This window comes from Typopeltis vanoorti, chromosome 10, assembly GCF_054136105.1.
Source record: "Typopeltis vanoorti isolate ZY-2024b chromosome 10, IOZ_Tvanoo_1.0, whole genome shotgun sequence".
Classification (NCBI taxonomy): Eukaryota; Metazoa; Arthropoda; class Arachnida; order Uropygi; family Thelyphonidae; genus Typopeltis; species Typopeltis vanoorti.
This window is the reverse complement of record NC_143558.1, coordinates 28,028,673-28,049,971: the sequence shown is the minus strand read 5'-3', so window position 1 is coordinate 28,049,971 and position 21,299 is coordinate 28,028,673. Positions and strand designations below refer to the sequence as shown.

The window sequence follows — 21,299 nt, the reverse complement described above, 5'->3', positions numbered from 1 at the left end:
TTTAAAACTATACCACTACTTTATTGCATTAATTCATGGTTCGACATTCTCTTGCACTAAAAAATCCATTATTGCAAGAAAGATAATATTTACAGAGATCCACCACATTTCCTAGCTATCATGACTCTAGAAAAGCAAGTTCATCATCATCTACTATCCTCTTAAAAAGTGTTCTTTTGATATTGGCATCAACCTTTGGTAACACTTGCAATTTACGAACAGCTAACTGAAAGAAAAATAATAAAAATAAAAGAAAAACTTCACTAACTATTTCCAGTAATTAATATATTTAATTATCATTGTTGCATTATGATTCAATGCAACAAAACTCTGAGATTTTTTCATTAAAGCTATGCTAAATTGGGAACATTAAAAACCAAGGATTGAGATTAATAATGGATATGGTAGTTCATGAATATCTTATCTACAATCCATGTATAGAGGCTTAAGTGCCTCTGGCTTATCTATAATCATGTGAAATTAAATAATTCTATGTTTATTCATATTAATTTCACAGAATATGTTAACATAAAAAAGAACATGATTCTAATATTTTAATTTATATGCATCATGAATTAATCTTTATCTCTTTCTTTAAAGTAAATAAATATATAAAACTCATAGGTGCATTTAGGGGGAAGGGCATATATATACAGGGTATTTCAAAATCATGTGTACACACTTTAAAAATTTATATTTCATGAACAATATATGCAATTTTAATTTTCTTTTCACATTTTAAAGCTAAGAGATAGACATTTTTTTTCATAATAATATAAATTTAGTTTAAATACTCAAAATGTCCACCATCAGCATGAATATGAGCTGCATCTCTCACCAAATGATCTACAAACTGAAAAGCATAGGGCAGGCAAAATATATTTTCTGCTTCCTGTTGTATTATCATCCACCACATTTCCTGTTTGTGACTATAAACATGATTTTTTAAGTATCCTCCCATGAAAAAAAAAAAAAAAAACGAGGTGAGATCTTGGAGGGTATTCAAAAGTACTCCCTCAGCTACCTATCAATGATCAGGAAATTTATTGTTGAGATAATACCACTGCTGTATGATAATGAAGAATGCCATCTTGTTGGGAAAAAAAAAAAATCTATTTCTAACTATGTTTCTAATATTTGGTACAGCAAAATCTATCAACATTTCATGAAATTTTCACCATTATCAGTACCATTGAACAGATAAGGTCCAATTATTCCACATGAAGAGATTCCCATATGCAGTGATTCCAGGTGGATTTTCAGTAGCCCAGTAAACACAACTATGATGATTTATGTGGTCCTTAAGTTTAAATGTACCTATACAATTGAATCTTGAAAAAACATGGCTCATCATTTTTTTTTAATGTACCACTCACAAAACTGCAATCTTCTATCTGGATCATCTTCTTGGAGTGCATACAGTATTAATATATAAATGGTTTAAGTTCTTCATTATTACTCTTGTGAACATTGTCTTGTTGACTTCCTTTGAGAGCACATGATTGCATTTCTTATTGCTTCAACGTTTTCATTACTTGTCCTTTTCCTCTTGCATGTTAAGATACTGATATGCTGAACCTGCCTGCATTGAAATATTTCAATGCAGGCAGTTGGTCCACAATTCTTTTGATCAACCAGCTGGTCTTTTGTTATTTGGTTTCCAGTCTCTTACTAGTTTACATATTCTGTTTGGGTCCATCCTAGTAAAATGTTGATTCCAGTTCGATCTCGTTTTTTATCCATGCATAAAAAAATGACTCCACATTCCTCAACTTTATCATGCAACCAAGTAATTATTATATGTCTGGTTGTCCTATACTTTTGTTTTCCCAAGTATGCTGAACTGCATTGACATTTTCATACTTCCAGTACCATTTTAGAATTGTTGTTTCTTTATACAAAACTTAACTGAGTATTCTCCGTCATTTTGCATGCATCTGAGAAATAATATAAAACTACTTCATTGTGAAAAAATTGTCTATCTCTTAGCTTTAAAATGTGGTAAAGAAAATTTAAATTGTGCATACATAATTTTGAAACATCCTGTATATATGCAGATTTTGTCAAAGGGATTTATGACTATTATATATACACTCAGGTCTCTTTTTATGTGGTTTTGAAGTTATGTAGTGCATAATTTCAAAACTTATGTACCATTGTACATAATGAGTAGTGTGTTGCAGCAAATTCTGGCAATTATGCCACGTGTAAGCAGTGAGTGTCTGTGAAGTTTAATTTCGCTGTGAGTAAGTGTTTGTCTTTTCATTATCGTAAGTGTAAATTTTGCTAATTTTTATTTTAAAGATTTAATTTGACCCAATGGAGAAAAAAAAAAGCACCAAAGAAAAGCAATTTCTTTGGAAATGAAAATTGCAATTTTAGATCGCTTAGCAAAAGGAGAGGAATCTATGGTGATTGGTAAACATTTTAATTTAGGTGAATCTACTATAAGGGCAATTAAAAAGAATGAAGTCGCAATACGAAAATCTGTCATTTCTGGCACAAAACTAAGTGCAAATTATCATTGTACTCAAGAGATGCTTTATTAGAAAAAATGGAATGAATGCTCGTAATTTGGATTGAAGAATTAACTCAAAGAAGAATTTCTATAAGCAGTTATTTAAATAAACAAAAAGCTCTTCGGTTTTATGAACAGATGAAGCAATTGGAGCCATCTACTTTCACTTCCCAGGCTGATAAAGAATTTTCAGCTAGCAAAGGATGGCAAACCGGGTTTTTAAAAAGGAATGCACTTCATAATGTGAAGATTACAGGCAAGGTTGCAGCAGCAGATGAAGCAACAGCCAAAAATTTTCAAGAGAAGTTAACCAAAATTATTGAAGATGGTGGATATTGTCCCAATCAAATGTTTAACACTGAGAAACAGGATTGTTTTGGAAGAAAATGCCTAGTCGAACTTACATCGCCTGAGAAAAAAGCAAGTGGGTTTAAAGCAAGCAAAGATTAAGATCGAAAACTATGATCTGAGAGTTTCATGCCAAAGAACTCTCAGCGAATCCAAGCGTAAGTGACCACCTGGTAGTACAACACCAAAGCAACTCGAAGCAAAGGTGGAGCAAGCTCCCTCACTATCCTTGATATTTTCTCATAATGTAAAAACACAGCTCCTAGGAGATGTAATACTGTCATTACATTATGAGGAGAGGTCACTACCCAGACCAGTTTCAACCTTTTTTGAGGTCTCATCAGTGAGTAGGTAGACCTGGATGATATCAAAGTTTAAGTGAAAAGAACTTGCATACCTTCACTATACGAATGCCAGAAAAGTGTGCCCATATATTATATATAACTAAGATGAAAAGCCAAACGGCTATTTTTTCTGGCGAAGTTAATTAAATTAAGGGGATAAAAATCCCTTATTATTTTACAGCCAGTATGTGAAACTAAGATCGAAAACATACTGGCTGTAAAATAATAAGGGATTTTTATCCCCTTAATTTAACTGAGTAACGATGTTACTTTGTAGCAATGTATCAGGGGATCGAATGTTGAAACCCTCTCCTAGTAAATCGATCTCTAAGACCACGCTCTAAAACAGCTGCCAGTACACTGGATGGCTAATACAAAAGCCTGGGTAACAACTGCTGTATTTACTGAATGGTTCAATAATTGCTTTGTACCAGAAGTGGAAACATTTATGAACCGAAAAAGTTCTCGATTTTAAAATTTTATTAATTGTTGAAATGCACCAAGTCATTCTCATTTAGAGCATCTAAATGTGGTAGTGTTTTTTTCCACACAATACAACAAGCATTATTCGGCCATTAGATCAAGGCATAATTGCTGCTTTTAAAAAATATTATGTTAAGCACACTTTTCAATTTATATTAGATAAACTAGAAAATGAATCATTAACACTAACTGACTTTTGGAAAAAATTTTTCTAATTTGGACTGCTTAAATCATGTTGCACCTGCTATTGCTGAAATAAGACCACAATCTTTAAATGCCTGCTGGAAAGCAGCTTGGCCTGGATGTGTTGCAAAACAGTGCAACCATTCAAGCATCTACATTATCAGCTGAAATCATTACTTCGGCACATGAAATTGGTGGAGAAGGTTTTGATACATTTAGCCAGAATGATGTAAACAAATTGCTTGTGGATAATGCCTTAAGTGGCAACAACATTATTGGATATCGATTAACTTTAGATATTGTTGAAGATCCAGAAAACGATAGCAAAGTGGAAGAAAAACTCGTCCCCCTCACTGCAAATATAATTCGAGAAGGTCTTGAACTGTGCACTAAATTGGAAAATCATTTTCTTGTTAATGACACAAATTCTAAATTAGCTTTTAAATTCCAATGTGAGCTGAAGAACTGTATGTCTGGATATCACAAGAAAACCCAGGTTTTTTCAAATTAATTTCTCCCACATTGCCTACCCTCTCCCACTCCCCTGTTAACATCATAACAGCAGAAATATGCACATCGCAGAAAGAAGACAAGCAAAAACATCCAAGAAAAGGTATGAGCGAATTTTCTTCTATTATTCTACATATATTTGTCTCTAAAATAGATCTGCAATGCCCTAAGAATTCTTGAGTAAAAAGCCAATGACATTACAAAAGGGGCACTCCTAAATGAAAGCAGGCAAAATAGCCCTAAAAATAATAGTTTTTAAGAGGAGTAACATGGGAGTTTTCCCAGAAATAATAACTAAACTTAGGCAATCTTATTTTCCTGAATTTTTATAAACTTTTTTGCAATTTTAGGTTTATTTTAATTCATTGCTTCAGTTTTATGCTGTTTTAGAAAATTATGGAACATATCCCTAATTTTTAAACATCATCATCAAATTCCTGCCATGTACCCTCAAGGGGTGTACAGGATATGACAGTACTACATGAAAAAATTACATCATTACTAACTTCCTATCTACAATTTTCCTCCAAATCAGTCTGTTACTTGTCAAGACTCCAACATTATCAGATCTTATATTTCTATCGTCTAAGGCAATTTGTACCGTATCAATCCACCTATATCTTGGTCTTCCTCTGGGTCGTTTTCCTGCCAACCTGGCAGAGAACACTTGTTTTGCTAATCTTTCCTCTCCCATTCTATTTAAGTGACCATACCATCTGAGATTAGCTCTGCTAACACATTCCTGGATGCTGACAATGTCAAGTTCTTTCCTAATATCCTCATTTTTAATATGATATTGCCATTGATGCCATCTGTTCACGCCTCTAATCTTTCTCAGGACTCTCATATCTGCGGTCTCTAGTCTTTGGTCAAGTGTTTTACTTCTGACCCAGCTCTCAGATCCATAAGTTAAAATTGGTTTGAACACAGTCTTGTATACAGCTAATTTAGTGTTCTGACTAATTTCTTTCTTATTCCATATGAATTTATTCAATTGACTTCCCACGATACCAGCTTTGCTGATTCTGTTGTCTATTTCTATATTTAGTTTACCATCTTCAGTAAAAATTGTGCCTAAGTAGCTGAAATGTTTTACTTGTTCCACAGGTTCTCCATTCACAACACAGTTGACATTTTCAATCATTCTGCTTATTTTCATTGTCTTTGTCTTTTTATTGCTGACCTTCATACCATATCTATTACAACAGCTATTCAATTTAGTCAGAGAATCTTGCAGACTTGTAGCGGATTTATTTAGAAGTATAACATCATCCGCATAAAGCAAAGAGCTGACATTAACATCTCCAATTTTGATATCAGGTTTAATACCACATTCCTTCATAATGTGATCCATATAGATAATGAATAACAGAGGGGATAATGTACATCCTTGTCTCACACCAGATTTAACATTAAACCATCTTCCTGTACTTCCTTCAATTCTAACTGCTGACTCACAACTCAAATAAAGGCTAAGTATTGCTTGATATAATGCCCCATTGACACCATATAACTGTAGCATATTGAATGGCTTCTCTCTTGGCACCTTGTCATATGCCTTTTCCAGATTTTGTTATATTCCCATGCTTTCTCGACTATTTGTCGTAAAGTGAAGATCTGATCCTGACAGCCTCTATTTGGCCTGAATCCAGCTTGTTCTTCACCAAGCTTTTCTTCCACAATTCTTCTCAACCATTTCTCAAGTATACTTGCATAGATCTTGCCAGGAACACTCAGTAGGGAAATACCTCTGTAATTCTCACATTCAGTTTTATTTCCCTTTTTATATATGGGTACTATGAGAGCTCTACTCCAATCATCAGGAATTCGTCCCTCTGTCCAGGCTTTCTGAACTATGCAGTGCAGCCACTGTAAGACTCTTATACCACCATACTTCAGCATTTCTGGTCGAATATCATCTACTCCTGCTGCCTTTCCACATTTCAAGCCTTTGATGGCTTTTTCTACTTCAAGTATGGATATGTATTCCTGACTGCATGCCTGGTCAGTGTTTTTTTATCACTGTGCTGTCATCACTGCTTGTTTCATTTAGCAGTTTTTCAAAGTAATTACTCCATACTCCAAGGATATCTTTTTCTCCTGTTTTCATTTCACCTTTATCATCTCTAATTCCTTTCACAGCACTCTTTCCTCCATTCCTAAGCTTCTTCAACAACCTCCAGAATATTTTGCCACCTTCTTGATATTTATTTTCTATATTCTTGCCAAAGTCCTCCCATGACTTTTGTTTAGCTAGTTTTACACACTGTTTAGCTTTCTTACATTTGTCTCTGTATTCTGTAAGAGTAAAAGCTGACTTATTTGCCAGGAACTTTTGATATGCTTTCTTCTTTTCCTTCACTGCCTCTTTAACTTCCTGTGTCCACCAGGGAGTTCTGATTTTTTTTATCCTTACAGACAACCTCACCACATGCCTCTCTGGCAGAATCAATCAATGTTTCCTTCAGAGTTTGCCACTGAATCTCCAAGGTTTGATTCCTGTTCTCAAACTCTTTCATTTTCTTTTCAATAATATTTCTGTATTTTAGTCTACAGTTTACATCTGAGAGCTGCTCAACTTTTATTCGCTTTAAAACTTTCTTACATGTTATTCTTTTCAATATGAAATTCAATTTTATCCTGCTCAAGACTAAATAGTGATCACTTCCAATTTCAAATCCTCTGTACACTCTGGTGTCCTGCACCAGGGAGAAAACATCACTATCAACAATAACATAGTCAATGAGACTTTTCTTATTCCTAGCCTCTTCTCTCCATGTGAATTTGTGCACATTTTTATGTTGGAACATGGTGTTAGTAATAGCCAGTCCATGTCCTGAGCAGAAATCCAACAGATATTTGCCATTATTATTAGCTTTGCTCTTTTCTCCAAATTTTCCCAAAATATTTTTGTATGTCTCACAATCATTTCCTACTCTACTATTTAGATCCCCAACAAGGACCAACTTTTTCTTTTTCATTGTGTCAGTTGCTTTTTCTAAAGCCTCAAAAAATTCCTCCACTTCTACCTTAGTAGAACCTTCTGTGGGACCATAGGCACAAATAAGTCTCATTGTCCAGTTCCCCATTCTCATATTTGCCCACATTACTCTACTTGAGACTGACTGCCATTCAAGAAGATTAGCCTCGTATTTTGTGTTGAATACTATGGCTACTCCTTCTTTTCCTTGATTGTTATTGCCTGAATATAACATTTTGTATTTATTGCTCAGAAAGATCTCACCAGTTTTGGTCTTTTTTGTTTCAGTCACCCCTATTATGTCGATCTGGTACTTATCTAATTCCTCCGCTAGCTCCATTTCTTTGCCATTCAGGCTTCTTACGTTGATAGTACCGATCTTTAACTCTGGTGATGTTGAGTTGGGGTTTGTTTTCAGATTTGTAAACATAAGTTAGGTATTTTTTTTGTGCGATTTTTTATATGCAGTTTTCTGTGGAATGTATCTACCGCATAAAAAGAGACCCGACTGTGTGTGTGTGTGTGTATGTATGCACACACACACACACACACACACACACACACACACACACACACACACACACACACACACACACACACACACACACACACACACACAAAGGGGGAGGTCTGGAAAGTTCTGATCAACATCTAGAACAAAAATTAATTAATTTTATGCCTTCTTATGTATTCTAAAAGAAAAGATATTTTCTGAAAAAACATTTTTGTTCTAGGTGTTTATCAGAACTTTCCAGACCTCTCCCCCCCATATATATGAGAGGAGTTTCAAAAGTAATGCATGTACATACAGTGCTTCGGGGATGAGTAGTTTTGTCAAGTCCTGTTTTGTTTCTTCATCCCTCTGCTATATTTCAGTATACAGTAGTGTGCAATCAGTACTGTGTACAAATAAGAATTTTTGACACACAAAAATGGTGCTATTGAAATTCACCACCCATTACAAAATTTTTATATCAATGTACCCACAGATCTCATCTTCCTTTTCTTCTTTTAACTTGCGGTGTCGAGGGTTTATTAATCATCAGACCTCAAACCATTCACAGGATAAGGTGGTCAGCCCTATGTCCTGGTGTATCCTATGTCTGTAGTGTTGAGTTCTCAAGGCCAGTTTGCCTGCTTTGCGGGATGAAAACCCCCAGGATAAACTGGGGAAAAAACCTTACTGTCCATGCCCAAGACTAGCTAACTTGGCTATGGCTGAGGAAGATTCTTCAGTTCCTCATGTCACCAATGGGAATCGAATCTAGGACACTTCTTCTCCAGGCATATAGTTGTGAAGTGCACAGCCACTAGGCTAAGCATGAATAAACAAGAGATAACAATAGTTGATGTTAATGGTTGTTCATGAAGTGGAAAGTGAAAAACTGGAGATAATGATTTCTATATGCAGAAAGATCAGCAGTTAATCAAAGGAAATGAGTGATTAAATCTGAAGTTATTAGTACACCAAACAGTAGATTAGCATAATTCAACTCAAACAAATTTTTATAAAAAAATCATTACCAATAGAATATAAAAAAAATCAGATTTTTTGTTTACCATCATTACAAGAAGGGCACCATCTCAAAAGAGGAAAGTCACTAGTGGTGTGCTGCAGTTTTGGGACCATTGTTATTTAATTTGTATATTAATGATGTGGAAATAGGTTTAAGTGGTGATATACAACTGTTTTCAGATGATGCATAACTGGGGAGAGTGATGAGGAATCAAGCAGATGCTGTGGCCTTACAGGAGCACTTGAATAGACTGTATGAGTGGGAAACAGTATGGAACTGTCAATTCAATGTTGTCGAGTGTAAGTTTCTGAAATTTGGTAGGCAATAACATGATGCAAAGTGTACACTTAGCAAAAGTGTATACTTTGCATCCTATTTTGGAGAAAGATGAGGAGATAAGAGACCTTGGAGTGGTAGTGGTGGACAAGGATCTGAAATTCAGAGGTAACTGCACAAGTTGTGAAGGCATCACATCAGATTATGGCAATGATGCAGAGGACCTTAACTTGCAGAAATAAAGCGGTTCTGGTTCCATTGTACAAGGTCTTGATTAGGCCTTGTATAAAATGTTGTGCACAGATTTGTTCCTCTGGTTTTCATAGTGATGAGGATATGTTGGATGGGATCCAGAGAACACTGACTAAGGTCATAACTGGTCTCTGGGATATGAGGAGGACAGATTGAAGGAATGCAGTTTGCAAAGCCTTGTGAATAGGAGGAAGAGAGGGGATATGATTGAGGCATTTAAGCTCATAAAGAGTTGTTCAAGTGTTGGTAAAGAGACATATACAAAATTCATAATCAAGAAATTGCAGGCCTTTGAGATGTGGTGCTATAGAAGAGCACTGAAGATTTCTTGGAACGAGAAAAAATTAATGAAGAGGTATTGAAGTTAAGGGGAACCAAAAACGCACTCATGGAAGACCTTATAAGGAGAAAGTGCAAGATGGCAGGACACATATTAAGAGGATCAGCAAGGAAAACATCTCTGGAAATAGTGGTGGAAAATTAGACAGAAGAAGTTCTCCCAGTAGACCAAGAACTTCTTGGGTTGATAATATAAAGAACTGTTACAAGAGCTATTACGAGATCAAAAGAATGGCAGAAGATTGGATACCATGATTGCTACCCTCCAAATTGGAGAAGCTACTTAAGAAGAAGAAAAGGTTGTTACCACGTTAATGTGGAAAAAATTTTTCGTAGAATCTTTCATAAGACCACCAACCAACAAAAAAGCAAGTCAGTGGTTTCACACTGGGAAATGAAACTGTCTATCACCTAAAGACATTTTGCTAAACATCCATTATCATAATGGGATTCACCCCCATAACCACTAGCTGAAGGGTTGATACTTAACTTATGCTGCCAATATGACCAGCATGTAGTAAACTCAATTCTTCTCTCAGAGATCTTTAAAATCAGTCCTTTATATTACAACTATTAAATTATTTCAGGAAATTACAACACATACCAAATATTAATTAAAAGATAATTTTAATTAATACTTCCTATATTTCGGCAATGTTACATTGCCATTTCCATGGGAACATGAAACTATAATATGTGCATGCAGGCACTAACAACTAGCAAATGACGCCGAAGAGTAACTAACGTTCCTAGAGTCCTGAAGGTGACCCCCATTAGCAGGCTAAATTGGGTTGTCTTGGCTGTTAGGCTGATGTTCTCATGATGCAAGCTTCCCAAATTTGGGACAGTCTCATGTACCCAAATGTGTTGAGGTTTGGGAAGTTTTTTTTAGAGCTGAGGCTGATTCCATATTTATATTTGCTGCAGTGTAGTAAAATGGCTTTCTTCCATCATAATCTGTGGCAGGTATCCAGAGCATGGTCCGCAAGTCCAGAATGGCTGTATTGGTGAAACCGGATGTAGTCTTTGTGTTCGGATATCCTAATATTAGCTGTCCTGCCTGTCTGGCGAAATTGATAATATAAAGAAATGTTACAAGAGCTATTACGAGATCAAAAGAATGGCAGAAGATTGGATACTCTAGCATACCATGATTGCTACTCTCCAAATTGGAGAAGCTACTTAAGAAGAAAAAAGGGTTGTTACCATGTAAATTGCAGTTTACAGCTGCAAGGGTCCTGGTAGGTCTAGAGGAAGTGGCTGGTCTTTGATGAAGCAGATAAGGGATGCCAATTTCTTATACATTTGTAACAGGTCGTCAGGTCATATTTTTTTAGGATTTTGGTTAACTTTTCAGGTGTCCCGAATGTAAGGAATAGTGATAGATGTAATCTTTGTTATGGGGGTGGGGGGGGGGGAAGGAAGAAGGGGACTGTGGTTAACTGGTTTTAATATTTTATAGATTTTTTGGGGGTTGTAGCCATTGGATAAGAATGTGTTAAGGATGTGGTTAGGTTCAGTGGTTAGGGCACTTCATCTGAACAGATTAATTTTGCCCTGTTATATGGGGTTTTCATAACCCCATATTGTTGTGGGGGGGGGGAAATTGTTGCTGAATGTATCTACCTGTATGGGTTGGTTTTCTGTAAACAGAGAAAGCCAAGGAACCATCAGGCACACACAGGCAGATACATTCACCATTTTTGTGTTTATGTGTATATATTAGTCAGTATGTGTCGGTTTACAGTAAACATGAAGGAAAGACTGCCAGAAGGAAGACGTGTGACAAGTGTATCTAGAAACGGAAGTGTGTTCTGCTTTTCAATCTCAATTGTGAACTGTATGCATTTGTGTCATTTGTTTAGGTGGCTAAGGAAAGTGTCTAGTGTCCGGCAGCCATAGGGCCAGATTGCAAAAACATCATCAACGTACCTAAGCCAGACTTTGGGTTTTAAAGGAGAGGAATCTAGAACATGTTACTCAAGATGTTCCATATAAAAGTTGGCAATAGGGGGGGGGGGGATAATGGCAAGCCCATGGCTGTGCCTTCTTTTTGCAGGTAGAAAGCGTTTTGCCATACAAAATAACCAGAATGTAATACACACACAAAGAGTGCCGTGATATCTGGAGGGAATTTGTCAGGTAAAAGAATAATTGTGTCATTGATTGGAACATTTGTAAAGAGGGAAGAGACGTCAAAACTGACTAATAAATCATCTTTTTCTAATGTAATGTCTTTGATTATGTTTATGAAGTGCTGTGTGTTTCTGATATAGTAGGGGGAAATGACCTACCAACTCCTTGAATGTTGACGCTAATTTCTTGGCTAGGTGATAATTCGGGCTGTCTATACCTTCAACTATTGACCAGAGTGGTGTGCTATGTTTGTGTATCTTTGGTAGACCGTAAATTCTCGGAGAACAAGCGTAACGTGGAGGTAATTTTTTGACTGTATCTTCAGACCATGTAGTAACTGATTTAAGTAGCTTTGTTTTCTTTTTTATTCTATTGGTAGAGTCATAGTTAACAAGTTGATATGTATTGTTGTCCGAGACTAGCAGATTCGTTTTTTCTAAATATGTGGTTCAGTTTAGAATAACGGTGGTATTGCCTTTATCGGCTCTAGTTATTACGAGGTCTGGATTTGATTTTAGTGATTTCACCGCTGTTAATTCATGTTTCGTTAAGTTGCTTGTTATTGTTTTCTAATAATTTACATTTAAAATGGTTGCAGTTTCTAAATGTATTTTATCTGCTATGGTAGCTGGGATGAATCTTAAGCCTCTTTCAATATAATAAATAAAATCCAGTTTGTTCATCAATCTGGGTGCTGTGGCAAAGTTTAAACCTTTGCTGAGTAGCAAGAGTTCATCTTTGTTTAAGGCGTGGTTGGATAGGTTGACTATGTTACTTTTACCTGACGGCAATAGGTGGTTCCTGTTATTTCTTGCTTTTGGTTGGTTGTTAACGTTTACTGTGGAGAAATTCAAAAATGTCCGTTGGTTTTGTTGATCTTTTAGTCTATGAAATTTGGATATGAGATTTTCTTTCTTAGTTTGAAGGATATGGTTTGCCAAGTTGCCCATAATCTCAAGGATAGCACAAATATCTGCATTCAAGTAACTCGAAAGTTCAGCTTTTAAATTTGATACTTGGTTTTAAGTAAAGGCCAAGTTTTTTCTAGTTGCCTGGATCTGTTCTTTGAGTAACGCTTTCTCCATACGGTGGTATATTCAATGCACCTTTGTTGAGGTAAATTTTCTCTTTAGTTTGATGCAATTCGGAATGATATTGCTGTCCCTATAATGTTTTAAAAATGGGAGTTGATTGATCAAACCAGAAACATGAATCTTCAACTTACTGTATTGATTGCATCACTTGTGGGTCGAATCTCCATGAATTATCAGAATCCTTTTTAGTGTTGCACGGTGATCAGCATTCATTTTAGAAATTATGGACTTTAACAACTGTGTTATAAATAACTATTTTAATTTCTTAATGTTTTCACCATCATATTAAGGTCATCATCTGGAGTATACAAGGACAAGCTGAGTTACATTTCACACAGTATGCTAAAGCAGCAATGATTTGATCAACGGTTATTCTTCTGGCATGACTTCTAGTGAAACTATAATATAAAAAAAAATTATATGTATATATATATAATTAAAAAAAACAGATAAAATTAATTAATTATTTAGAAACTACATCAAAATCTTAAATAGAAAGCTAAATTCTATTTAAGATAACATAAGAGAAACAGTCTTTCATATAGATAATTTTCTTAGAGTAACAATGATGTCCTAGTTTAACATGACAATTGTTACATTAGATTTAAGATTCTGGATTATTGATCCAGAATCTTACAGTCCTGTTTATAGTTAACTCTTAGGGAGAAATGTTCCATGGGTAGAATATGTGCCTTCCATATGCTTGGGATTTTCAGACCATCATTATTGTTCAGATTAGGGTGGTTGATAAGAATCTCACAGGCTTCCTTAAATTTACGTTCATACCATGTTTTGTGTGATGTAAACAACTGGTGCTTTTTCAATTCTATGTAAAATGTTCAAGGCATAATCAGAAAGGCCAGCTTCACTACAGTTATTATATTTAATGTGTCGTTTATGTTCCTCTTTTTCTGATAGGAATTGTGTGTCCTGTTTCCTCTATATGTTTTCTTAAATAGAATTTAGCTTTGATGTAGTTCCTAAATAATTAATTAATTAGCTGGATTTTATTTATAATATTGAAAGAGGCTTAAGATTCATCCCAACTACCATAGTAGATAAAATACGTTTAGAAACTGCCAACATTTTAATGTAAATTATTAGAAAGCAATAACAAGCAACTTAACGAAACACGAATTAACAGCAGTGAAATCACTAAAATCAAATCGGGACCTCATAATAACTAAAACCGATAAAGGCAATACCACCATTATTCTAAACCGAACCACATATTTAGAAAAAATTAATCTGCTAGTCTCGGACAACAATACATATCGATTTGTTAACTACGACCCTACCAATAAAATGAAAAAGAAACCGAGAAACTACTTAAATCAGTTACTACATGGCCAGAAGATGCAGTCAAAAAATTACTTCTGCACTACTCTCGTTCTCCGAGAATTTATAGTCTACCAAACATACACAAACAAAACACACCACTCCGGCCGATAGTTGAAGGTATAGACAGCCCAAATTACCACCTGGCCAAGAAATTAGCATCAACATTCAAGGAGTTGGTAGGTCATTTTCCCCTCCTATATCAGAAACACATAGCACTTCATAAACATAATCAATGACATTACATTAGAAAAAGATGATTTATTATCTTTTTAGGTATAGACAGCCCAAATTACCAGGTGGTAATTTGGGCTGTCTATACCTTATGAAGGTATAGACAGCCCAAATTACCACCTGGCCAAGAAATTAGCATCAACATTCAAGGAGTTGGTAGGTCATTTTCCCCTCCTATATCAGAAACACATAGCACTTCATAAACATAATCAATGACATTACATTAGAAAAAGATGATTTATTAGTCAGTTTTGACATCTCTGCCCTCTTTATGAATGTGCCAATCAATGACACAATCCTTCCGTGTGTAGAGGCTTAAGTGGTGTGAGGACATCATATTGGAGGCTTAATAGATTGTATACAGCACTCAGAAATGATTAAAACAGAATTTAATACTTCCTATATATTTCGTCTCAGTAAATGAGACATCTTTAGGGATTACAAAAACACTAATGTAACATAAAAACAACAAACAATACTAAGCCCAACCACGTGGGTGACACTAAAGTCCTATCTAGGTAGAGCATCCTCTAAGGGCGATTGTAGGTGGCCTGGAATGTAAAGTGGGACATCTGGTGATAAGCATTTTCCAAATCTTAGGAAGCTTAATGCAACCATATTTGTTGAGATTTGGTTGATTCCTGAGAGCTGCTGCTGATTCTAAGAATAGTCTCTCTTTTTTGAATTTCTTGTGGTGGAGCATGGTGGTTTTTTTTCCATGAAATCCTATGGGTTGTATCCAAGACATGGTCAGCCAAGCCTGACTGCCAATAGTCATGTTTGCAGATGTATAATTTATGTTTCTCCAGGCGGATAGTGGCTGATCTGCCTGTCAGTCCAAAGTAAGCCAGTTTACCAAGGAAAGGGGGAGGACCTGTTTTTTTTTTTTTTAGTCAGGTCCTCCCCCCTTTCCTTGGTCTTCCATTCAGAAGGAGTTTAGAAATGCCATCACCATACCCTACATCCATGGCACATCCGAAAAAATAGCCAAGAATTTAAAAAAGTACAACCTACACACAGCATTTAAGCCCCACCGCAAACTTGCTACCCTTATCGGCTCTACGAAAGATCAGCTCCCTCCTCTCTCAGTGCCTGGCATCCATAAAGTACCCTGTTCCTGTAAACTGGCTTACTTCGAACAGACAGGCAGATCAGTCACTATCTGCCTGGAGGAACATAAATCATACATCTGCAAACATGACTATGGTCAGTCAAGCCTGGCTGACCATGTCTTGGATACAACCCACAGGATCTCATGGAAAAAAAACCACCATACTCTACCACAGGAAATTCAAAAGAGAGAGACAATTTTTAGAATCAGCAGCAGCTCTCAGGAATCAACCAAATCTCAACAAATATGGTTGCATTAAGCTTCCTAAGATTTGGGAAACGCTTTTCACCAGATGTTCCACTTTACATTCCAGGCCATTTACAACTACCCTTAGAGGATGCTCCACCTAGATAGGACTTTAGTGTCACTCACGTGGTTGGGCTTAGTATTGTTTGTTATTTGTTTTTATGTTACATTATTTTTTTTTGTAATCCCTGAAGATGTCTCATTTACTGAGACGAAATATATAGGAAGTATTAAATTCTGTTTTAATCCTTTCTGAGTGCTGTATACAATCCATTAAGCCTCCAATATGACACAATCCTTCTTTTACAGGACAAATTCCATCCAGATATCACAGCGCTCTTTGCATATGTATTACATTCTGGTTATTTTGTATGGCAAAACACTTTCTACCTACAAAAAGAAGGTACAGCCATCGGCTTGCCATTATCCCCCTCCCCATTGCCAACTTTTATATGGAACATTTTGAGCAACATGCTCTAAATTCCTCTCCTTTAAAACCCAAAATCCAGCTTAGGTACGTTGATGATGTTTTTGCGATCTGGCCCCATGGCTGCCGGACACTAGACACTTTCCTTAGTCACCTAAACAAACAACACAAATGCACACAGTTCACAATTGAGATTGTGAAAGCAGAACACACTTCTGTTTCTAGATTCACTCGTTAATGTCTTCCTTCTGGAGTCTTTCCTTCACTGTTTACCGGAAACCGACACATACTGGCCAATATATACACATAAACTCCTACCACCACCCAACACAAAAACTAGGTGTCATTAATACTCTCAAAAACAGGGCTTTGAAGATTTGCTCCAATGAACAAGCACTTAAAGATGAATTTAAAGTTATCAGCAATATTTTCCTAAAAAATGGTTACAGCCAAAACACTGTTAACAAAATTCTCTACAAGACCTCAATAAAAAACAAAGATAAATCAGACTACAATAAAACTATAACCATTCCTTACATTAAAGGGAAATCAGATAAAATAAACAGAATACTACAGAAATACAAACTCAAAGCTACCATTAAACCGCCTGCAAATTTAAAAAGTTTACTCAACTCATCCAAAGATCCACTCCCTCCACTGGCCCACCCTGGAGTATACCATATTCAATGCACCTGTAATCTACCATATATAAGGGAAACAGGAAGCACAATTCCTATCAGACAAAAAGAACATAAACAACACTTAAATATAATAACTATGGTGAAGCTGGCCTTTCTGATCATGTCCTGAACACTTTACATAGAATTGACGGGAAAAGCACCAGATGTCTTGGATACAACCCATAGGATCTCATGGGAAAAAACCACCATGCTCTACCACATCACACCAAAACATGGTATGAATAAATTTAAGGAAGCCTTAGCTTGGTCCACCTTTGCTACGAGTTGCTCAGTGTTGTACTACCTTACGTCAGTCCTGAAGATATTTTCAGGCGCACACTTTGTTTGCTCACACTTTGGATAAAGGATTAAACTAAATTTATTACAGTCTAACCAAGTGAAAAATAAACTTTCAACATCTTTCTCTAAATCCAGAGTAATTTAATAATAAGGTGGCAACTCCTATAGGTAAAGATGACCTCTCCATTGCTTCTGCCTTGGTATCTTCACTTCTGGGCCTGGCTCCCACTGACGAGACCTCAATAAAGGTTGAAATTGGTCTGGGTAGTGGCCCTTCCCTTAATGTTTAACATTATACATATCTGCGAGATGTGTTTTGCATTATGGGAGATACTGAGATAGGAGTGATGTTAGCTTGGTCCACCTTTGCTACAAGTTGCCTGGTGTTGTACTACCTTAGCTCAGTCCTGAAGATATTTTCAGGCGCAAACTTTGTTTGCTAACACTTGGATAAAGTATTAAACTAAATTTATTATATTAAGGAAGCCTGTGAGATTCTTATCAACCACCCTAATCTGAACAATAATGATGGTCTGAAAATCCCAAGCATATGGAAGGCACATATTCTACCCACGGAACCTTTCTCCCTAAGAGTTAACGATAAACAGGACTGTGGATAATCCAGAATCTTAAATCTAATATAACAATTGTCATGTTAAACTAGGACATCATTGTTACTGTAAGCAAACTATCTATATGAAAGAATGTTATCTTAAATGGAATTTAGCTCTGATGTAGTTTTGAAATAATTAATTCATTTTATCTGGTTTTTTTTATTATTATATATATATATACATGTTAAAGATACCAAGCTATTTTAAACCTGGTTTTAATCCATTTCCCAAGTAAGCAAACAGACAAGTAAGTCAAGTTTGCACCTGCAAACCTGACTTACTTGCAAGACAAGACTTACTTGTCTTGCAAGTAGTGCAAGTCTTAGGCAACTCGTGATAAAGGCGGAATAAGCTCTGATCACTATTCTTAATATTTACCCTTAATGCGAAGCACATCTCCTTGAGGAGATGTATGATGCTATGCATTAAAAGCAAGGGGCCACTACCCAGACCGGGTTTGACCTTTATTGAGGTCTCATCAGTGGGAGTCTGGGTAGTGGCCCCTTGCTTTTAATGCATAGCATCATATATCTCCTCAAGGAGATATGCTTTGTATTAAGGGTAAATATTAAGAATAGTGATCAGAGCTTATTCCACCTTTACCACGAGTTGCACTATGTGCAGGTCATCCAGATTTGCACTATTTACAGGTGCAAACTTGACTTACTTCTGTTTGCTTATTTGGGAAATGGATTAAAACCAGGTTTAAAATAGCTTGGTATCTTTAAAGTATATTATACCCAAGGTAAAAAAACTTTCTACACACACACATATATATATATATATATATATATACACACATAATTTTTTTTAATATTATATTTTCACTAGAGATTATGCCAGAATAACCGTTGATGAAATCATTGTCTCTGTAGCATACCGTGTGAAATGTAACTAACTCAGCTTGTCCATGTATATTTGTATATACTCCAGATGATGACCGAATGCCTAAAATGAATGCTGATCACCGTGCAACACTAAAAGAAAGGAAGTCATAATAACGTTCTCATGTTACCCCCCCCTCGAAAAAGAAACAAAAGATAGTTTTTTCTGTACAGTACAAAAAAATAATTTATCTCTGCACTGAAACCAATCAAATATACTTAAAAATGTTATCTTATTTAACAGATAAATGCAACATTTATAGAGATAACAAACTACTATGCATAACCTATACATACAGTATATTGAATATAGGCATTTATTTGGCTTACTTCAATCTGTTGAACTAATTTCACTTCATTTTCATGACAAATAAAATTAGTTACATAACCTATTTCTTTGCTACCAACACGTCCTGTTCGTCCAACACGATGAATGTAGTCTGACATATGTTCAGGAAAATCAAAATTTATAATATGCTGAACCTATATAAAAATATAACACAGTTTTTAAGATTTCTATGGTTATGTTGAAATTCTTCAGAGTTCCAATATAAGGACTACATATCTAAATCAGACAAAAATTTAATTCATTATACAATTTTCTACTATTCATAATAGTACTTTACAGCATAAACACCAATACAATGGAATAAATAATTTATTTATTTAGGTTACTAATATTTTGCTAGTTTTTGAACCAGTATCTCCAGAGCCCAAATCACTCACTCACTCACACACACATTGTTGTAGAAACAATTCAAACTGTAGGACCAGATAAAAAAATGAAATGAATTCAGAGAAATCAAACTAATGTGGTCTTATAATGATTGTCTTCAGGATCTTAGGCAAATTAATGCAGCTATGTTTATTGAGGTTTGGGAGTGTTTCATGAGTGATGTTGATTCTAAAAGATAGCATGCAGCATGTCTTCTTCTTCTTCTATGTAATCCTGTGAAGGAATATTCAGAATTCCTGAATTACCATAAAGATGATCAGTTTTTGAATGGTAGCAGATTTCCTGGTCTGCCCAAAGCAAGCTAAGTTGGTAAAAAGGATATTATACCTTTAGGATGTCCAAGACGCTGATTCTTTGGAGAACAGATGATGACTGCTAACTGGATGTGTGGTTTGAAAGGGCCATGAAGATTACATTTATGAAGAACTTTGGTTATCATTTCTGACGTACCTAGATATAGAGGACAGGATTTATTGTGATCTTGTGTTAAAATTATATTATTTTTAAGCCAATGACTTAAAAAGTGTCGCACGATATCTGTTTGTTCTAATGACACAGCCTTTCTCACTGAACTTAGTTATCGTGCGACATAACTGGTCTGTAAGCATTTCAAGGATGTTGAACTGTTGGGATAGACAGTAGCATGACTGTTTCGCATAGTGTGTAGCTGTCTTATAAACAGAAAAGCATACTGAACCACTTGGTAGTTGTGTAACTAGTTTGTCTAAGAAAGGAAGACAGTTGTTTGTTTTCGCTTTTACCTGACACAATAAAACTATTTCTATTCCCTATATATATAGGGTACATCTGAAAAGATAGCAAAAGTTCTTCATAAATATACTCATTTGTTTCCTCTTCTACTTGACACACAAGATTACAATAAAACTATTCCTATCTCCCCCATCCTACAGGATACACCTGAAAACAGTCAGTTCTTCATAAATATAATCTTCATGCCATTTTCAAACCATACATTCAGCTAGCAACTTTCATCCATTCTTTGAAGGATCAGCTTCATCCTCTTGCACATTCTGGAGCGTATAAAGTTCCTTGTACCTACTACTTAGTCCACTTTGGATAGATTGGGAAAGCAGTTAACTTCTGCCATGAAGAACATAAAAATTACATTTGCAATCATCTGTATGGTAACTCAAGACTGATGGAAAGAAGATAACTGTGCCACACAGAAGTCATAGTTTTAAAATCAGCAACAGTCATTCCCTAACCTCAGTAAGTATGGCTGCATTAATTTGTCTAAGATCCTGGAGACAATCACTCTAAGACTCAACCTTTCTGAATTATTATTATTATTATTATTTTTTCATCTGGTTTCTAGAGGAACCTGATAGAACATTAGTTCTTTTCAGTTCCAATCTGAATTGTTTCTGCAAATATCTGAGTAGCAATTTGTGCTATGAAGATGCTTTTGATATCCAGCAAATATTAGTAACTCAATAAATTAATCATTATTAGTTTTATTCTTTGTGATGTTTATACTGTAAAGCACTATTACAAATAACCATCAACACCCAAGCTTATTATTTTTAAATTCTCTGGTGGTTTACTATACCTTTTTTGTATAGTTATTTGGGAGAGGCTGTTAAATATAAGTTACATGACGAAATACATTTATTGTATCAGAGAGACTAGAGAACAAAGCCTTTATCTTAGATTTAGTTATGTGATCCTTATAGTAGAGCTGTCAAGAATACTTGGTTTATCAAACTTTCAAAATAGTCATAAAAAATT

General features: G+C 35.5%; 1 protein-coding gene across 4 annotated transcripts in view; it reads right to left on the bottom strand.

The window, feature by feature from the left end:
- Window positions 1-21,299, bottom strand: part of Dbp21E2 (putative ATP-dependent RNA helicase Dbp21E2) — a 154,781-nt gene continuing 133,482 nt past the window's right edge. For all 4 annotated transcript variants that reach the window (XM_090399301.1, XM_090399298.1, XM_090399299.1 and 1 more), the window contains exons 12-13: window positions 19,145-19,297; window positions 1-226 (exon numbers count right to left, since the gene is read on the bottom strand). In XM_090399301.1, coding sequence (XP_090255427.1) covers window positions 119-226; window positions 19,145-19,297 — 261 coding nt within the window. In that variant the 3' untranslated portion in view covers window positions 1-118. The remainder of the gene's footprint in view (window positions 227-19,144; window positions 19,298-21,299) is intronic.